The sequence below is a fragment of the Tachypleus tridentatus genome, chromosome 9, assembly GCF_004210375.1.
Source record: "Tachypleus tridentatus isolate NWPU-2018 chromosome 9, ASM421037v1, whole genome shotgun sequence".
NCBI classification, from domain to species: Eukaryota; Metazoa; Arthropoda; class Merostomata; order Xiphosura; family Limulidae; genus Tachypleus; species Tachypleus tridentatus.
The window spans coordinates 85897959-85920213 of NC_134833.1; the positions used below are offsets into that span (position 1 = coordinate 85897959).

The 22255-nt window shown below is 30.9% G+C and overlaps 1 protein-coding gene across 1 annotated transcript in view; it reads left to right on the top strand.

The window, feature by feature from the left end:
• Positions 1–17371, top strand: part of LOC143227173 (neuropeptide receptor 15-like) — a 51201-nt gene extending 33830 nt beyond the window's left edge. The window contains exons 2-3 of the mRNA XM_076458674.1: positions 9015–9724; positions 16606–17371. Of these exons, the coding sequence (XP_076314789.1) occupies positions 9015–9705 (691 nt within the window). The 3' untranslated portion in view covers positions 9706–9724; positions 16606–17371. The remainder of the gene's footprint in view (positions 1–9014; positions 9725–16605) is intronic.
• Positions 17372–22255: the final 4884 nt, after the last annotated feature.

Genomic DNA, 22255 nt, shown 5'->3' on the forward strand with positions numbered 1-22255 from the left:
AATCCATGTACAATATTCTTGTCCTGGAGTACACTTTCAATAGATACAACGAGGAATAACTGAGCAACTAATTTTTGTCCAGAGCGTTCAAAAGATACACAACCTGGAAACCTTGTGTTGAATATTTTAACTAAGTTTAGTTCCATTTCGGAATTCTTTTCTTAGATGCTGCTTATTGCATAATTAAGACTATGAGTTAATTAGGTATATTTTACTGATTATTCTGTAGAATAAAGTTTCCAGCACGTATAAAATATTGCATATAAAGTAATTAGTTATGCTTTTCAAACAAAAATGTTGTTTGTAGATACTTTTTTCCTGCAACTACTAGGCCGATTACACTGTCTTAACCCAGAAAAAAACAACATCAGTACTCAGGTTTTGTTTTTCAGTTGGAAAGCTAAGTGGGCTGTAACATCACACCTAGTTGTATATAATCTGCCGTTCTAGTTGGGCATGCGTTGTTTAAAAACAAACCTAGGGGTTTGAGCATTACGTGGAATTACAAAGAATGCGAAACTAGTAAGTCTTGATGACGAGAAACCTACTTGAAGTAAAAATGTATTTTCAATATGGCTGGTATGGGTATTATTATGAGAATACAAAAGTAGTAGGTTTCCTCACTTTCTAAACCTTTTTAATTAAATATTTTACACAGACATATTAGAGTACCACTCATATTGCAAATGACCGAGAAGTACTATTTAATGATGTTGAACATTACGCGTTGAGTAAAAAAAAGACATACCAGATTTCAGCTAAGATGGTATTGCAGTTATTAGCCTACATGATATAAGAAACAGCTTGCTAACGTCTATATAAATATGATAATATGTTCGTGTAATTACTTCGCGGGGTGTGATGGATCTTCACCAAAATTCGTATGGAGATTTATTTGGTCCAAGCGGGAGGGGGATACATACACATTTTTAGTTTTGTAATTTTTATGGGCTCTCTGTGCTCTGCCTTCCACGGATATGGATACTCTGTTTCTAGTATTATAAGTCTGCAGACATGCCGCTGTCCCACTGGGGGCGACATATATGAAAAACAATTTTTAATGTTCTAAGATAACCTTTCATTAATTATGAATTCACATTACTTCCGTTCAGGGACGGGTATTCCATGTACTTGAAGATATAATATATTTCATGTGAGAAAACTGTTGGGAGTTCTCTTGCTTAAGCGGAAAAAGTGGTTTGAATTACTCTTATAATGTACTCAAGCGCATGAGATGTGGTTTTTTTTTTAGTTTTTTACGAATGTGTTGCGCAAAAATGCAACAGATCATACAAATAACAAAGTAACCAACTAAGCAAACTTAAAGGCTATAGTGAAAGATACAAGGATAAACAGCACAAATTCGAAACTGATCTTTGTGTAGTTTATGAAATAGGGAGTAAAAACAGTTAAATGTGATTGTGTTGTTATATTATGAAATGTGATAACAAATTTTATGAAAAAATATTTGTTTTATTCTTAAATATGTTTGTGAGATTCATAAAATAACGCAACTGACCACAACCGTAACTTTATAATTATAAAAAAAAACACGTTTACGTTCTGTCTTGGGGATCTTGTTTAAAACCTAAATGGATTCGAAAATGAATGAAAAACATTGGAAAATTTCAAAACATAAGATTAGACATAGTTAAAGAAAAATATCATATTAAAGGATTTAAACAAATATTTTAACTTGTTTAGTTTAGACTTACACTAAAGTGTTTTGGTCTCCATCTTGCAAGTTGAAACCCTGGTATTTACCAAGATGAACTAGTAATGGACCCGGGTGGATTTAATAACGATTGATCATAACTAAGATTGTTTAACTAAGACATCAACCAGATAACATGAGATAAGAGCCTTCTTAATTGTACGGATGCACCTGCCTGTCGATATACAGTGAGTGTGGACAGAGATTGATAAATATTTGAACATAATATTTACTCTTGAGTTAAAATGTTCGTGTTTTTGTGGAAGTAGCTGCTTAAAAAAAAAAAAACATATATCACAGTATTTGGGTTTTACAGTAATAAGCGCGTGCGATGAAAAGTAAATGATGTTTTACACTTCAAGTTTGCTGAGAATGTTTGTGCTCAACGACATACGATAAATGTTGTATTTGCAACAAGTACTTGCTACACTAGTTCTCTGTCATTCAAAACCACAATATTGTTTATAATGCCCTGACTTTCTATTTTATTAGGACCTTCTCCTCCTCACCCACCCGCGTAAATTTGTAGAACACTCCATTTATTTGCATATGCCAGATAAACTGATCTTATATAAAATCTCAATTGACTGTTTGAAACCTATACCTTTCCCGGATGTATATTGTCATATTACGATTAATTTGCAAGATTAAAGAACGAAAGCAGTTTTCAAACGGGTATGAAAAGAGATGTCCGTTTAGTAGTAGCACACTATATATACATCTATACAAGATTATTTTAATGATTACTTGAAAAATGTAATCCTAAACTTTTAAGATTGCCAGAACCTGGGAATTGGTTGGGACAAAAATATTTGAAAAGATCAGGCTTAAAAATTCAGCCTTTTGTCTAGTTTACCAATTCTTTTAAAACTGGTTATCATTTTACAATATGTCATGTGAAGGGCATTAGAAAACTGCCTTATAGTAACAAGTCATTCAAAAACCTTTGACTACAGAGGTTTACAGGAAAGCACAGTTTCAGATCTGATAGAACAATAAACAGTGAAAAGTTACTCACGACGCACTTTTACTTGCAAGTGTGTTATAGTATTAAAAGTAAATCATGTTATTCATTTCAAAGCTAAACAAAGCTCCTGTGGCAATGAATGACTGATTGCTTTCCCTATGAAAAGTAATTTAAAATTAGGGAAGTTAAACTTTAATGTTAGTAAGGTTGTAATTTTGCCGTTTGTTCCTCATGCACGTAAGGTATCGTTGAGATTAAAAATACTATTCTTAAAAAAAAACTTTGAAAAATAAGCGCAAAAATTTTGTAATATGCTTTGTTCCTTCAATACAAATAAAATATCCACAAGTTATTAGATACTATTTTGCATTAACAATTTATGAGATAGGATGAAAGGAAGAGAATCCCTTAGAATAGAGAAGATTGAGGTATACTAAAAACATAGAATTTTATTTGCAACATCATACTATACGAAAGTATTCTGTACAGGGCCTACTGACATTGCAGTAAACCTGCCAGGTTGTGAATAAAAAGGCCCAGAGTTCAAGTTTCAATATGTTCCTCAAAAAGCTCCAACTTTAAGTTGTTATTTATATGACATTTAATCTCGAGATTCTTTCAAGAGTAATCGTACATTAATGGTATAGTGCTACGATCTTTGTTTCTGTCAACTGGTTTAGAAATAATTGTCGGTGTGACTTTGAGGGGGTCCCTTACTTAAATCGTTTAACTCGCACATTGTGTAAGGTGCCATTCGGACTAAATTTAATAATGCAAAAGCTCTATGTTCAGACACTTAGAGCAACTTGTTACTTACCGTCGTCTTTTGGATTTTCTTTCTTACTTAGATGATTTTTTATTTTTGAGATAAAAGCCAATGAAGCCAAATTCTGTGTATTACTGTATATTGTGAAAGCTCAAGTATATCTCTAAGCGTCTAATCAGACAAATGGTAAATGTTTCTTTGAACTTGTGATATAAAACTAGGTTACTTCTACACTGATGGTCGTCATCAGTGGCAAGTATTACGTACTCTGTAATAAAGTCTTCTTTAGTCTTGTCGAAATCACTATAGTACTCGTATAATGCTTTTTGGTTTGCTTGTTTTGAATTTCGCGCAAAGCTACTCGAGGGCTATCTGTACTAGCCGTCCCTAATTTAGCAGTGTAAGACTAGAGGGAAGGCAGCTAGTCGTCATCATCCACCTCCAACTTCTCTTTCATCAACCAATAGTAGGACTGACTGTGACATTATAACGCCTCTCCCGGTTGAAAGGTCAAATGTTTTTAGTGAAACAGGGACTCAAATTCGCAACCCTCAGATTACGTGTCGATTGTCATAACTATGCTAGATCTTTGGAAGAGAAACTTCAACTGAGTTTATGTACAATTCTGATAGTCCAGGCCAGTTGTTTCATTGCATTCCTTCCCCAACACCCTCTAGTATGTTGTTTTATGCTTCTGTTTTGCTTGTTTTTCTTTATGGTGTAGCTATGTTGCGCCATCTATGAATTTATTTAATATTAACATACGTCAAAAATAATAAATGTTCGATAAAATAAGCCAAAGGGGACTTCCCATTATTCCAAATTTGAAATTTAGTTGAGATTGGACGAGTGACCAAGAAGTAATTAGGTAACGGAAAACAGACATACATACATATTTATTTTATGCTTTATACATATTTATATATATATATATATATATATATATATATATATATATAATAGTCCACACATCTTATAGCATTATACATTAGGTCATGCACTTAGATAATATATATCTGACATTCTGATGACAAAATATTTAGTATCACTTAAAATTAAGAATTGAGTTAAACTTGTGACGAACAAAGTATCTGCGCCAGTGAACTTTGATCTTATAGTTTGGTAAAACAAGATAATTTACACTTTCAAATATTGGACTCAAAAATTTAGTAATTATCAGAGTTTCTTTACATAACAACGTAATTTGAGTTTTACGTAAACCATGTTTGTTAAAAAAAAATCTCTCCTCTCCTGGTAGCTGAGAGCTAAGTCTCACAAGCTACAACCTTAAAATTCGGATTTCAATAGCTCTAATAACCCGGCCCAATGTGTAAGTTTACGTTTAAGAACAAATAAACAAAAAATTGGGAAATAATACATAGTGCACATTGTTTCAAAAGAAATATGGTAAGAGAGACGTAATGTATCATTGTCATACTGTCTCAGTATAATTTTGTTTTGACAAACTCAAGGATTTTCAGCTGGATCTTATGATACAAACTTTCAATAAATATTTGAATGAATTAAATCTGTTAACTCATCACGTTATCATGAAGCTCGTTACATTAACAGAAAAGATAGTTTACTTTCAACAGTCTAAACATGTTTCATTTATTTTATTGTTTTTCGCACCTGCTTCCAAAATTATTAGTCTTTCTCTCAAACAGACCTACCAGTTTGTCATGTTCATTTTTAACATATGTCTTTAAACATTTAAATCGAGTTTTATCAGTAAAGTGAAATAAACAGTGTTTCAAACCTTACGTCATAGGCCAAAACCTTTTTTAGTTATGATCCTAATAATGAACGTGAAGTTACATTACCAAACAGGATAGTTTTCCACATGTTAAAATATTTATTGAGATAACGAATTGTAAAAAAATTCAAATTCATACTTTACAATTTGTCGTGGATTCAAGTGATCGTAAAAATGGAAAACAAATGAATGAAAATATTCACACAAATCGAGCTTTCTAATTAAAAGAGAGGCAAGAATTTTGGTAGTTAATTAGACGTAGTTTTATGGTATTGATTAGTGAGTATATCAACGATGATTGTGTTGGTAAATGATAGAACAATCTTATTTTATAATTCACTACTATTCTATACAGTCTCATTACCATCATATCAGTTATGTGTGAGATTTAAAGTGTTATATTCGTAATGCAGTGCGACGAAATATATAGCTGTAGAGTTTTTCTTATCTACTGTTATTAAACTGTGTTCATTCATTGATCATCGATGGGTCAGTGGTAAGTCCTCATGGTGGACAGAATGAATATAGCTAGCTCATTGTGTAGCTTTGAGCTGGAAGACGAAAGCTAACAAAAAACTATTAGTACATGTTTTACAAACGTTCTGAAATGTATTTTTTATTATTAGTTTTATCGAAAAGAAAGTCACTTAGCGTTACTGATAGGTCCCTGGTATTTACCTGCTATTAAATAAAAACAGGTGAAGGTAATACACACGTGGACATCTGTCCAACAAAATGAATAAGTGAGATTTCTTTTTTGTTTTGCTTTAGTCAAAGCAATATTGAAAAAACTACTTTGATGTTATCGTTCATTCTCTGTAGCATTTACAAAACAAAGTTTGTTTTTCCAAATCGATGAACTTTTGGTTTGATGTTAAACTTCAGAAGTGCCCTTTCTTTTCACCGTAGTAAACGAAGTATACCTTCAGGGAAAAATGATTCTGTGAATGATTAGTTATATATAGTATAAATTTGGTTTCATTATACAGATTTTAAATGTGTAACGTGTTTGTTAGTTTTGGTACATACTTTCAAAACAGTAACTTTGAGGTAGGGGCGGGTATGTTTATACAATCATTTGGTTGGACCTCATGATATTCTGCAGAGATTATTATGCTGGTTATTGTCAAATGTACATAATATGAATATACATGTAAAGTTTATTTTCATAATTTTTAATATTCAGTTTGTTAACCACAAAGCTATATTAAGAGATATCTGTGCTCTATCTACCATGAGCATCGAAACTCAGTTACAAGCAGTATAAGTCTGCAGGCATGCCACTAGAGGGGAATCTTTAAATATTTAGATAAGGAATATTTAAATTTTGTGTTTTGCAAAACTATGACATGTTGTGCTTTATAACTAGCCACAAAACTACTGATGGAGTTAATATCGATCGCATACATTGAATTATTTATGGAAATCTCATTTTTGAAGCTTAAAATCATGTTGCAAAGAGCATTCCATCACTACAGAGGTTAAACAAGATACTTACGAACAACTGATATAAAGAGTATTGTCTTTCATAAATCATATGCTTTTATTGGAAACTTTGAATTTCCTGTTTAAGCACACCTAATATTGTTTGTTTATGGCGTACGACATAAACATATTAGCATTAAAATGAACAATACAGTGGTTGAGCTGTTGGAAATGTCCTGTTCGAGAAAGATTGCTCATACAAACCTATAAGCTAGATCATATGATTTTTGTCTAAGTTTTTAATCTTAAATCAAGAATACATTCATTTTTGAATTAGACATATTAAATATAATAACTTACTTTGTGATTACCTATGTAATGCATGAAGAAAAACATAGTAATCTTTTCATTTGAAATTAAGTGCATTATTTTGTTTTACTACTTCCTTTAAGAAAAACACCAGAGAAATTTATGAATTGGAGATTTTAAGTTTTATATGTACGCAAACTTAAATTTACGTTATTTCTAATCAAGTAATTATTCACTAACTTAAAAATATGATTTTTACTTTCAATCGACTCGAACTTAGGCTCCCCGTAGAATAGTGGTAAGTCTTAGTTTGGTTTGTTTTGAATTTCGCGCAAAGCTACACGAGGATTATCTGCGGTAGCCTTAACGCCTTAACACACTTGGCTATGCCGGGCCAAGATTAGAAGGAAAGTCTTGGTTCTTATAACATTACAAATTGGGTTTCGATGCCTGTGTCTGGAACGACGAAGACAGTCTACTGTGTAATTTTGTGCTTAATTAGGAACACAGACCTGAAACTTATGTTTATAAGTATATATATATAACGAGATAAAAAACATAAAGTTTTTTTTTAATAATTTCGCGCAAAGCTACACGAGGACTATCTGCACCAGCCGTTCCTAATTTAGCAGTGTAAGACTAGAGGGAGCTCAGCTAATCCTTATCACACAGCCAGCTTTTGAGCTACTCTTTTACCAACGAATACTGGGATTTATGGTAAAATTATAACATCCTTACGGCTGAAAGGGCAAGCATGTTTGGTGTGACGGGGATTCGAATTCACGAACCTCGGATTGCGTGTCGAGTGCCTTAACCACCTGGCCATGTCGTGCCTCCACAGATAAGCCGATCACGTTCTTACAGATTTATTTAACTAAAACCGAATGGGTTAATCTTAATTTTGCTGGTCATGTGTTGTTTACAAGAAGCTAAAACATCTACCAGTTAATTTGTCAAAGTGAAAAAGAATCAAAGTACTATTTCACTGCTCATGCAAAGAAAAATTTTAGCTTTGCTTACATCCATATTAAATTGCTGACTCTATAATCGGACACTAATTTGGCGAAAACAAAATATTCAGATTTCAATATTTCGAGCTAAAAACGCAACAATCAAGTTTTAAACATTACAACTTATTAATTACACTATGGGATTGTGTTGCACGTTGAAAGCAGGTAGAGAAAGTGTTATTCTAATAAGATGGCAAATGTTGCTTTTTAGACGCAATTAGAAAAGATAGCCATCATTCGATCGGTTATAGAAATTTGGTTGCTGGAGCTCGGCCATATATACAGATAGTTTCTCATGTGCAAATTTCTATTAAATTCAATGCTTCTTTGTATTATAAAATTTATCCTCCAAGAAAAAGGTCCTAGATGGGTGACGTGTACAAAACCTATTGTCAATTGTCGATATACTTTAAATGATTTTTTTCCATTTATTATTTCGACGTCAAGGAAAATGTACAGTTTCTTACATGACATAGTGAAAGAGATCGCACTATTTCTTTGATATATATTTTAAAATTTCATATATAACTTTATTTCTACTATTACCAATTTATTATATATATTTGCTATTGTAGCTCCCCTCGGTTGACTTTGCAGATAGCTTTATGTGGCTTTACTATAAGAAAAACAAACACACAAACAACACACGCTATAATAGCCACTCCAATATATACACGTACATATACATGTATATATCTAAAATTACTGTGCCATTTTAGTTCTGTATTATTAACTTTTACACTTATGAAGATAATTTAGCTTTATTATTTTAGTATGATGATTTAGAATTAACTTAATGTTTTTAAAAGCTTGTCGAACTTTAATTGAATGTACTCAACTGATAATTTAGAGAATAATGATTATTAAAAATGATTATCTTATGCATTGATTTGTGCCATTAGTATTTCTAGAAATTTTATTATATAAAAAGGGATTCATTAATTTATAAGACACCTTTTAAATCATGTCTATTTATCTTATTGGTTTTATCACAATGTATTAATAACTTAAATACATCTAAATATTTCTATGTTAGTTGAATTAATACTTATTTTTTACTATTACAGCTACATTGCAATAATTCACCCTATCAAAGCTCATATTTACTGCTGCCGACGTCGTATCCTTGTTGCGATTGGCTGCATTTGGCCTTTGGCTATGGTTTGCGCTTCACCGAACCTTTTTCTACATAAACTTCAGATGATCGAACCCGGATTCACCCCTTGTCTAATGCTGTTTCCTCGACCGCTGTTTCTGTGGCTGTTTAAGTATTCCGAGTTCGTCCTATTTTATCTGTTTCCGTTGATTATCCAGATCACCTTGTACATAAAGATTGGCAAACAGCTCTTTGGCGAAGCCAGCTTTCGAGCAATCGAGCCAGCTATAGGAAAAGAAGTTTACGCAGAAACCATGAGGGCCAGACGAGGCGTGGTGAAGATGTTGATCGTTGGTGTTGGTGTGTATTTTCTCAGTTTTTCGCCACACCAAGTTCTGTTATTTTACAACACCTTCTCTGAGACCCATTTCCAAGAAACCTGGTCCTACTTGATCTTTGTCAATACTATGATCTACGTTTCGTCTGCTTGTAACCCTCTTCTTTACAGTATCTTCAGTCAGAAGTTTCGACAGAAGTTTCGCAGTACCCTCTGCTGCCGTGCTCCTGTGACGAAAAACATCAATCATATCACCATTGGTTTCCTTGGTCGTCGTAACAGGAACATCACAAAAAGTGTTAAAACTACTGTAACTGAAGTGTGAAGACTAGGCTTAAAACAAGGTACGATTTTTGTGGCCATTAATCTGTTACTCGGTCTTATGGAAAAATATTAAAAATATTAGAAACCATAAATACGTATTAGAATGACTAAATAAACTCCTTAATGTTAAACGCATGTTAAGTGCCATGTTACAGTTTTATAATCATTATAAATTTGCACATTCATGCGCATGACAGTTGTCTAAATGTTTGGTCACATTTGTTCAAAAGCGTCTTAATGATGCTACACGTAGAGTTAAACTCATAATCAAATACCAGTATTATATGTCTTAAGAAGAATATATACATTAATTAATTAAGTATAAATGTTTGAGCGTATATATACAATTAGTGTTCTAATATTTTTTTAATATGTGAATTTCCGGTGGACCACATCAATATCACAATAACTGTAATAACTCTTTGTATAGGTTTCATTAAATGTCAACCTCTGGTAATAAAAACACACTTATACACTGATGAAAAACAACAAGTTTGTTTTAAATAATTCAGTGAAAGCTTTCACACATGCTCATCACACAAAAACATGAGGTTTTTACTAGGTATACCCACCTACTTTGGTTTCAAATCTGTCAGTACATGGTATATAAATGAATTACATAAAATGTAATAGATAAGATGGCAAATTCATCAATAACAGTATCAGGTAAACTAAATCTTATGCATGTTAATCCCATGTTAAAAACCCACCAATGTTTAATTGAAAAGTAAACAGTGTATTTGTTGGCTACTTTAGACTTGGCGGATCTACCTTTTGTGTGTGTTTCCTACATAAGATATACTATACTCTTTATCCATTGTTGATTTCATTTAAAGGCTGTGCCACCTTTTATTTTGATTCATTGTGCATTGTTATAATTATATCCTAAATAATTATTTGTACTGTTAACTAAAAATTTACATTTAGAATTAGGTCAAATTTCCTAAGCACACCAAATCTTGAGAAGTTTCGAGATAACGGCCGAAAATATCGTTAATAGCAAGGTTACCCAACTGAACAAACAACGCATTATACTAAAAACGTAAGAAGTAACTATTCAGTTAGCTATACTGACGACTAAGCTGGTTTCCAGTTTCGTTCATTGTGGTTATATTTATTTATATGTATTTAGTTTATTTCTTCATATCAAATAATATAAAATATGGATAAAATTAGCTTCAGAATGAAAATCTAATACTTATATACAGGCTAGTGAGTCTTTTTTACAAAAAAAACTGTACAATATTGAAGTCTGCAATATTTGGGGACTTGAAATCATCAAAATGTTCATTACTTAGTACTTTTTTGTAATAAGAAATTATTCGAAAAAAGTACTAAATCCATCTTGTAATGTTTTAATTAAAATATCGGGGAAGAAAAAACTTCAGCACCCCATATCACGAACCATAAACAACCGCGAACGAATGTAAGCCTGAAAGCAGTTCGTATGAAACTTGCTGTAATATAAGCTATATCTTAATAGTTTTTTTTAACAGTACATTCTGGTGTTATAATTAGAAAACTTTTATAGATTGGTGACGAAATAATAGGAAAAGGAAAATAGAAAGAAAGATAGTACTGTACTTAAACCATAATATTTTAATTACTCAAGTATGTCTCCCTCTAGTACAGCTGTAAGTCTATGGATTTACAACGCTAAAATGAGGAATTTGATTCCTTTCGCTGGACTTAACAGATAGCCCGATGTGGCTTTGCTGTATGAAAAAAAAACACACACACACACTTACTCAAATATGAAGAAAATATCAATATATGGAATAGAAAGATCGTAGAAAAGAGATCAAATTGTACAACTGTAAGTAAACTATCTATTTGCATTTTAGCAGTAGTAGCAAAGGAAATACACTTTAGTTAAAGTCGCGTTAGAACGAATAGAATATCTTCCTTAAGAAACATGTCACTTCATTATAGGTTCTTCTGTTGAAAAGTTCCTGACTTTTTCAATAAATTATAATCCTGTCCTGGAAGTGCTGTGTAACGTATTTTGGTTTAGTACATTAGAGATAAGAAAGACAATCACATTGTGAACAAATGAATTCGAAATAAAAAATAACGTTTGTTTTTCAAGCCTCTACCTTTGAAATAAGTGATTTTATTCATACTCTAGTTAAATTAATTTGTCAACAGCAGCATTTGACAAATCTGAAAGAGTTAAGAAAGTGTTGTTTTATGAATATTATTTGTAACGTAACATAGAGAGTGTAATATATTATAATCACTAATAAGTCATAATTTTAGAGTAATAAATTTTTATTTTATCTTATAAACTATTTAATTTTAAGTTAGTTTTTTGTAGATTAAAATTTCAGAAGTAACAAATAATGTTCAAAACAATTCGAATTATCTCGCGAATGAATAGAATTACAATTTTAGAAATGAAACATATACAAGTAGCGTGATTTAAAATGATTTTGATCAGTGGCGAATATTAAGAAAATTATCCCTAAAATCGTTTTTGCAAATAAACAACATTGATTTACATATACCAGTGTTATTAAGGTATTTTCTGTTTATAAATTATTTGACTTTCACTACGCATTGCTGTAACAAGTTCTTTTCGTGATAACCTGGAGTTAGTTACATTATCAACACCTAGATTAAAATTCATAATAACTTCATTATTCTCATTAGTAAGCTGTCTATTAAACAATAAGTAAGACTGTTTAATGTTTTCGTTCTTATTTTTTTAAAATCATACCCATAATAGATTCATTATCATTTAAAAATAAATATATTGTTTCGATAAATTTTCCTACAAAATTAAATAACAAAACTCACATCCAAAGCATCATCAAATTATTATTTGTATGCATGAAACACAGAAGGCGTTAATTCCTATCGATAAAACTTTTCATAGTTATTTATAAAAACAACTGCTTCTGTAACCTTGTTCAAGATATTTTGAAAATTATTATTAAAAAGGGATACCGTAATGACAGTGTAAACGTAAAAGAAAAAAAAAACAGTACGCAGAGGCACGATTTGGAACATGATCAATCAGTGTCAGTTTCCTCTGTTTTGATAGTGGTGAAGAGGAACTGTACTTCAGTTAGGTATTGAACGTGAAGCATAGTCTGAATATCAATCAGTTTTTGTTACCAGTATTCCATTACACGTTTAGAAATGCATGACAAGTGAAGCTTATAGCTAAATAAATCGTTTCAGAGATAAATACATGAATTAAAAAATGCACCTATGTGACAAATGAAATTCCATTAATATGGTTAAAAATTGAAAGATCCAAAGAAATTTTCAGTTCGTTCATATGCTAGTAACTTGTTGAGTTGTATAAGTTCCCAAATAACCATCACGAGTTAAAAAATATGTAATTACTCTTAATTCTATGGTCCTCAAGGAAAGTTACTTAAAAACTAAAGAAGTTTGAAAGACGAACTAAATACACTTACGACATGAGCGCGTTTTATGGGTCTACCTTTCACAAGCGCTCGTGTTATAGGGTTTCACATTTTTATGCTTCATTGTTTTTTTTTTAATCTATGTGTTTTCTCAACATTATAAACCAAAGAATCCTTAACCTTAGCCTTTCTAATTAACGCTTTTGCTCGAAGTAGCTAGACATATATAAGCATGCGTGAAACCTAAACGAAATAAGATGAAATAGTTTAATACCAAGAATGAGATACCAGCATAAAGTTTTCAACTGTCAGCTAAATCACTGTTATTTGGTAAAACACTAACTTGTGTAATTACATTTTACTGCATTATTCTAAAACTTTAAAACGTGTAAGAGTAGAAAGAAAATAATATTTATTTATTTTTCACAAATGATAAACAATAGAATGCTTATAAAACCAGTATGTGAAAAAGAAGAGAAATAGCTGAATAGAATTTCGTCATATAATAATACAATGAATATAATAATACACTATATTCCCATAAAAAATTTGAAACATATTATAAAAGAAAAAAAAAAAAGATCGCTGAATAATGTTTTCTTAACTTGCGACCCACACAGAGGCACAGTTATATGTCTTGGGATGTACAATGTTGGTAACCGGCTTTTATTACTGGTGGTGGGCAGAGCGCAGGTAACCCATAATGCAGTTTTGTGCTTAATTACAAGCAAACGTTTATTTGTAAAAAGATACATGCCAAAGAATAAACCAGAGCACATTATATAGAAATAAAAGTATATTTATAATATTTCTTGAAATAAATTGTTCATACTTGTTAAACACATACCTGTGTCTAAGACAGAGAGAATTTCAATCATGCTCGCCTTTTCAACCGTGGGGGTACTATAATGTTGAATCTTACTATTTATTGATAAAAGAGTAGCCCAAGAGTTGGCTTTGGGTGATGATGACTAGCTGCCTTCCCTTTAGTTTTACTCTACTAAATTAGGGATGGTTATCGCAGGCAGCTCTCGTGTAACTTTGCCCGAAATAAAAAAACACCCAATTTCGATCAATTTATCAATGATTAAAAAATAATGAAAGTATAACAAAATGATATTTGATAAAAGAATAATAGGTTTAACTTTTTTAAGAATTAAGCTGTGTTAATGGGGGCGGATGCACAAGAGGTTAATTCAGAAAATAAGTCATCAAAATCTCTTAAAGTACAATAGACTGAAAGGGAAAAGAAAAATAACAAATAAATCTCAATATGTATTTTAATAAAATGCAGCTACATTAATAATTATCTTATTTAATAGTAATTAAAGCGAGACAAGAAGAATAAAATGTTTATAAACTGAAGTTCCTTTATTGTTCAGGATCGTCAGAAAATTGGTAAAAATATATTTCATTGTATTCCCAATGAAAAATCGATTGTAACCTTTACGAGTTATTTACAAAAAAAAAAAAGGAAAAAATAAGGTTATTGCAATGATTACATTCTGTCCTGTTTAAAATTCTAATAAACGCTATTACTATATATAATATTATTAAGGTATTATTTCAACAAATATTCTCTGCCAGGCTGATGGCAAAGTGGTTTGAGCTCTTTACTCGCAATGTGAGGGGTACGGGCTTGAATTCAAGTCCTACCAAACATGCTCGCTCTTTCAGCCGTAGGGAGTGGTGTTATCGTTGGCAAAATAGTAGCCCAAAAGCTAAGGGTGGGTGATGATGACTAGCTGCCTTCCCTCTAGTCTTTCACTGCTAAATTAGCAAAGATATTCCTCGTGTAGAATTGCGCGAAATTCAAAAGATAAAAAAACAAAACAAAACAAGCTAGATTGGTAAGAATGTATGGGGATCGCATGGATATGAAGGAAACGTTGCTATGAATCAGGATAATGAATAGTCTGAAGAGTTGCATTAATATTGTACTCACTTTACTGTGAAATACGCTACCGAAATGGTGAAGATTTGGTTTTGCTCAATATTCAGTTGCAAATTGATGAATGTGTTAATTATATTTTTAGTCAGTTTAAGACTTGTTTCTTGATTCTCTTTAACTTATCAAATATGTAGAAAATTGCAAGCAAGTAAAACTAGAATGCACTTGTTTCATGGATAAAAATAAGCTTTAAGTTTTCACAACTAGCAAATACAAAACTGAAAAACAACAGCAGTGAAGAAGCAAATAAGTGATGTAATTCAATTATAATTATTTGCTCATTAAAAGTTTGAAGTTATGTATAACATAATCCTTAAGTTGATAAAAAAATTCTATTTTGTAGAACAAAATAAATATAATTTTAAAGTAACTTGTATACGAAAAAGCTGACAAATGAATTTTAAGAACAAATTTATTTATTTAAAACACCTTAGGATCTAACTAAATTAATTTAATTGCTTTATTTTTATTATGTTAAGATCACTCAAATGTTCGATATTAATTAATATTTAATAAGTCTGTGTTTAGTTTCCAATATAAAATATTCGTTTTAGGGATCACGTTCTTTATCTTAAGCATTGTTTCTTGTTTGTTTGTTTTTTAATTAACAATTTTTCCTTGTTCATTCATCTGTTTGCTTAAAGTTAAGCACAAATCCACACAATGGGTTATTTGCGCTCTGCCCACCACGGGTACCTAAACAGGGTTCTATTGTTGAAAGTCCGCTAGCATTCAGCTGTACCACTGGGGGAAGCACCTTACACAAAAGATACTGAACGAAGACAGATTTGTTTCCTGAAAATTTTGTTAATTTATGCAAACTTCTTGCATTTATAAAACTGGTTTATATGTAATTTGGAGATGTATTTCAATTGCTTCTTTGAAGTAGCTTTAAGAAATAATCAATATACACAAGACAAAAATCACCTTTTTTATGTTCTTCTGTTCTGGGGCAATTATATTGGATTAAAGAAGTTTTAGAACTTATTTTATTTATAATTTATAATTTATTTTTATAAATTATAATGCTGTTTCCAGTTTACAGCTGCAGTCTTGTTCTGCCTTTTATTCAATTAATAAGAGTCTAAATTCACTCTTTTTTAAATAAATTCAATAAACCTAGTTTGTGAGTTTGATTATTGTTAAGCACAAAAGTACACAATGGACTATATGTGCTTTGCTTACCACGCATGTCGAAATCCAATTTTAGAATTGTAAGCGTGCAGGTTTACAGCTGAGTCAAAGGAAGGCTAAACTCAACAACAGCACACCTACCAATACAAATACCTCCAGTGAATAAAACATAACCCACGTTTCTAAGTATACCTTTCGAAATATCATGCTAAGGTAAATCTCTATTCCTTCTGTAGCTTCTACTATTTTTGTTGCCATTTGTGGAAAATATATTATAGATTTAATAATTTTACGTTTCATTTAAAATCTAAGTGTTCAAGCAAAGTGATATAAAACATAAATATTAAAGACGTTTTCTTAAAATTGTGTAAGAATTGTTTTGTGTTTAAAGACATGTTAGATCGCTACGTGTTCTGAACATTTTTCTTTTATATTTCAGGGTCAAATCAAGACACTTGGAAAGAAGAATACTTTGAACAAATAATTTATGTTGCTGTTTATGATGTTATATTATTTTGCCTCAGGAACCCCAATGATTCTTACTCTTTGGTTATTTCTATATTTAATACACTTGCTCATTGTAAAAGTAAAGCATTAATTTGAGCTTTTTGAAAGTCACAAATAGCACTTTCAGTTGGGTTTATTATATGACTGATTTCGCCATAAAAAACACTTCATAATTTCGATAACGTAGTATAATAAAAATGCCTTCTAAATTGGAATGATCTATCAATATACGAAGAAGCTTAAAAGCTTTTCTTTGTATAAACTGGTTTTATCGTCTCTTTTCCGTTTGTTGCTAATCCGCTAGTGGTATGTTAGACGAGTGATAGACCCTTAAAATCCCAGAAATTAATGCTAATTACAGAGTTATTATGTAAGGTCCAGTAAAAATTTATTACCATCATAAAACAGAGTTTAAAATTCCCAACATTACTATAGTAACGTGAAATATAACTTGTGTAAAAATAGTTTATCTGTATCGTCATTGGATGAATAAAGCTTTAAAGAGATTTGAAAAAATGTATTAGTAAAGTTATATACTGACTGCAAAAATATTATTCTTGTACAGTAAACAAATGTTAATAAGTTCACATTTATGTATGAATATACCATTTAAATGTGGATTATGCTAAAACTATAGTGTTTTAGGAATGTTAACCCCATAGAAATTTAAATAATATTTGTTCAAAGTAAAATACCTGAGTACATAGAATTATGAATAAATAAACAGAGAAAAATACCATATAAAATAAATTTTCGATGTTGTGTCTAACCTTATATTTTTTGTCTAAATTTGAATACCTGTTTTTATTTATGAATATCAAATACATATTTTTAAAATCTTCACTTATAAGACACCTTCTTTTTGTTTAATATTTCAGATTTGAACATCACTAAAGGTGTTGTAGCTGAAAAAGAAGTATTTATAGTACTCAAATAAAATACAAGCAGTTTCAGTTAACTTCTTAATGTATGTTTCTGATAAAGTAGAATGCAAGTTTGGTAGGAATTTTTATTACTTTTATTGCATTACACATCTGGTATTTGGTATTTCGAACATCTTTTGCGACACAACAATGAAAATGCCAGGTTAGAATCATAAGGTTGAAGTATAGTAATTTCTATTTTAGAAGCTCTAACAAATCATGGTCATTTTTATCCGAATAGTGGAATTAACTGTCAATTTTTATAACAAAGTCACAGCTGAAAATAAAAGTTTTCAACGGATCTGTTCCTTGGGCCTTTAATACGAATTTCTAAATAAATTTGATGACTTAATATAAAGGTAGGTATGACTTTTTCTTATGCCGACAGCAATACGTTTTATCAGTATACTAGAGTCAAATATTAAGAGCACTACATATGTTCCCGAAATAATTAAGTTCAAATTTCTTTATTTTTATTTTCGCATAAATTGTGATATAAGAAAAACGAAAGGCTATGGTTTTTGTGAAAGTTAAAAAACGCAAGGTGGTGATGGTATAGGAACATAGTGCTTCACACTAATCTGTTTATGATTAACACGTATGTAATTGATTTGATTTTTATTTATTTGTGGTTTATCACATTTCTTGTTTAAGTATTTTTCGGTAGCTGTAAATATTTTGTGCTTAACGTGGTGTAGTTTCGAATTTTAACGTGAGTATTGTAACGTTTTGTTAAACTTAAAACCTATTCTAAAATGAATTAGGCAGCTTGCTAATCGTAGTGGAAATATTTTACGTAAATGCCTTTGGCATTTTTTGGCTTCCGTGGACAATATTAATGTTTCTAGCCTGTCCGCACTTTCGTCAGATGGTTGATTCTAGATTTCATAGTATCGTCTATTATATCTAAAACACACACCTCTCCGCACAAAGTTTTCAAGATACAAAGTTATTGTTTCATTTTATTTTAATAAGGCATATCATAGCCATTTTAAAGAACTTATGTTTATCTAAATTAGCATTTGTCAATCACTGGTGATGTAAATTTGTTTTGTTTATGTAATAAGCTGTGTGATATTGGAATTTAAGGCTATAAACCATTCACTTTATTTAAAAGTTACTGATTTTCGCTATTACCTGCATTATAACTGAATATGCTCTGAAGATTACCGTTTCTTGGAACTTAATTTTTTTGTCTGAGTGTGTGTAACGATTTATATGTAACTTTATGTAAATGACGAATCTGGAAAATAATTCTATTTATCGATGTATTAAGCATATTATCTCCAAATATTTCAAACTTTTCTTCGTTTATTCAAATACGTTGTGTATTTTGTGTTTAACATTCAAATAAATAAGAAGCAGGTAAAGTATTTTATTGCTGTTTTATTTGTTTTGAATAAAATCGGTTAGGAGTAACAAATGGGTGCAAATATATATTGAAGTTATAAAAGAGAGTAAAATGGATCATTTCTTCAATATTTTTTATATTACACCAAACTGTAAACTGGGAACAGCTTCCTATCGGCTTCCAGACACATCACATCTTCAACTCTGTGTATATACGCACCATGGCATAAGAATACGAAAACGTTTAAGCACACTTTTGTAGCGAGTGTGTTTATTACAAATGGTAAAGGTTGGTTTAAAAGTTCTGGAGATGGTGTCCTAGCTAATCCAGTGTATTTGTTGTGTTGAAATTGACGTTGAATCCATCCCCAAAGTGGCTTAGACATATTGTATGGAGGGTATAGATACGGATAAAAAAATTCATGTTCAAGGTAGGTAGTGGCAGTAATATATGATCACAGTAAGGAACACTGTCCATTAAGAAGGTAATAAAACCATTCGGAAGACACTGAAGCAGTTGTCAGATCTTATCTATAGTACCAGAAGCGACATTTACAATGGTTAGAGATTACTTTAACAATCATACTGGACACGCCTTGCTGTGGTATCACAGATTTATTCTCAAGCCTGTCGTAATCAGTTAAGTAGTCGAAGTAAGGCTTAGCATGTTTTCTTTTCATACGACGACGTCTATAACGGTAATAAAAACAGAACGCGGACTTACCTTTAAAGAAATCTAGATGGCAGTGACTTTTTTTCATCTTAGATACTTTTGACGCCATTTTAACACAGTTTGCTGATGCCGTTTTGAAGTCTATATCGTGCAACGGGACGATTAATTAGCAGTGAGTTAAGCGTAACCAGTTCCTCCCTGTTCAAACTTCTGAAAATGTTGGAACTGTGAACTGAGTATTATGTCATGAAAAAAACCGATTTCGTCAATATAAGTTACCAAAATATTGAGCCTTGTGTCTCAGTGTTGTGGCCTACCACGTTTTCTTAGTAAACGTTCTATGAAATATTTTACTCGGTTTGGCCGTTATCGTGTCTACAATTTGGACTAAACAATTATTCAAACTAAGTATCAACCCAAATTTGAGTGTCTCCAATTTCTGGCATGTTAAATGGACTTGCCTAGTCAAAGGTAGTGTTGAGCAGTTACTTTCGTAAATACAAACTAATTCAGGAAAACAAATGAACGCACATTCGGCTATTATATTTCTCTAGGAGATTTTAAAAAAACGACCTTTCGTGACTTAACGAAAAGTTTGAGGTTTCAAAATGCTAAAATTAGGGGCTCAATCCCTGCGGTGGACACATTACAGGTAGCCCAATGTAAAATTTAACGCTTAACATTAAACAAATGAGCAAAGCCTGTTAATATAATAATGTCAAACACTAATAAACATATGTACACAAGAAATATGTATCATACATGAGCACACGTTGCCAAAAAATACTCTACAGTTGAAAGAAATTTCTCCTTTTTTAAGCTTCATAACTTAGGTAGTTGTATTCCAAATGACAAAATTAGTTCTATAACATTAGGAGCAGTTAATTATGAGCTTTTTAAACGTTGATTTCAGGCCTCGTTTGAGAAGGAGTTAATTCTTTTATACAGAAGCTTTGTTCTTCATTGACTCTTGCTATGACCTTAAACAAATTTTACTGGTAAAATGCCATATTTCTTTATAACGTATTCAAATGCTCTAAACTTAATAGGGGATCTTATATTAGCATGTTCTTTTACTCGAACCTTTTTAACAATAATCGATTCCACCCAAAGCTGGAACTTGCATAAGTTCGTATGCTAGTGACAAATAAAGGAAGAGTGTTTTACGTCATTTTGAAGAGGTTTTAGTTGACACAATTATTTCATATTATGATGTGTTATTTAGTTTGATTTAGTTAGTTAGTGTGATGTCAAAATGCCACATTTTGCATGTTGTATGATGTACTCCATTTGACACTACTTTAACATTTGGGTTGTTTTCTACGAAAAAATATATATTTTTTCTTTTTTGAAAATAATCGACTCCTCAATTATCCTTTCTTTTACATAGCCTGGTCGTGTATTGGCGACCATGTCTTTCTGCTCAAAATTCAACATCAAAATATTATTTTCAGTTGGGTGTGAGCAAGTGACAAGAATAAGGTTAGTGAAATAACAATGTTAAAGGTTTAACAATTAAATTATGAAACGACCAGTTGTTTTTAATCTTAAAATTAACAATATATTCACGATTTGGTAAGAAAATAATCTTTAGCTCATACTATCAAAAATAGAAATAATAAAAAATATCTATTGAATTTAGAAATGCTGAAAGATTGCGAGTAAAATGTTCAAGAAAGAAACTAGTTATTAATTTTTTCAGTGAATGTAAGCTCTTAAAATTATTTATTCTGTTTCTTAATTTTAAAGTTTCTGTTTCTCATTTGCACCTCACTAGACAAAAACTTTAGTTAGTGAAGTCTGTATGATGATTGCTCATAGAAGCTTTCAGATTATAAGAAAATTAAGTAGGAATTTGGACGTTTTACATTTAAAAACATTAATTAATCATAGAAAAATAAAATTATTAGAGAAGAGGAGAGGTTAAGTAATATGACTCGACAGTTAGGTAAAAATCAATTACGTTTTAAATGATGGGGAGAAGAAAGTGTTAGCTCATGGTTTTAAATATAGTATTCTTACTAAGTTTAAGTTTGAAAATTATTTTGCACAGTTTGAACAGTCTCAATTATTGGCAAATCAACCTATCTGGTGTAGATCTGATGAACTTAATATTAGCACTCAGCATAATGGCATAGCTCTTAATATTTTTAATAACTATAATTTGCCTACACAATTTCCTTCAACTAAAATTTTGAAAAAGTTACTCCTTTAAAAATTTGAGTAAAAGGGTAATATTGTGATTTCTAAATCTGATAATGGATATAGTATAGTTATACTCGATGACTGTGATTATTTAGAACAATTTTAGGCTATTTCAAGTGACTGTACTAAATTTGTAAAACTATACGATAATGTTATTGATTAAAGAAAAGCTAATAATATTTAGTAAAACTGAATAAAAAAGTTTCTAATGAAAGTCAGTATTTGAATATTAAATCATCACGTAGCCATCCAGAAAATATTTACAATTTTGTTTAAAATTGATAAAAGAGTTATAATAGGACCTTAAGTTTCCAACTTCGGAACTTTTAGTTTGGAATATAGAGTTAAATTTCTAAAAAATGTTAATTGCTAACAAACAGATTATAAAGGACGTTATTGAATTTGCTCAAGAAATAGATTAGATGAAGTCT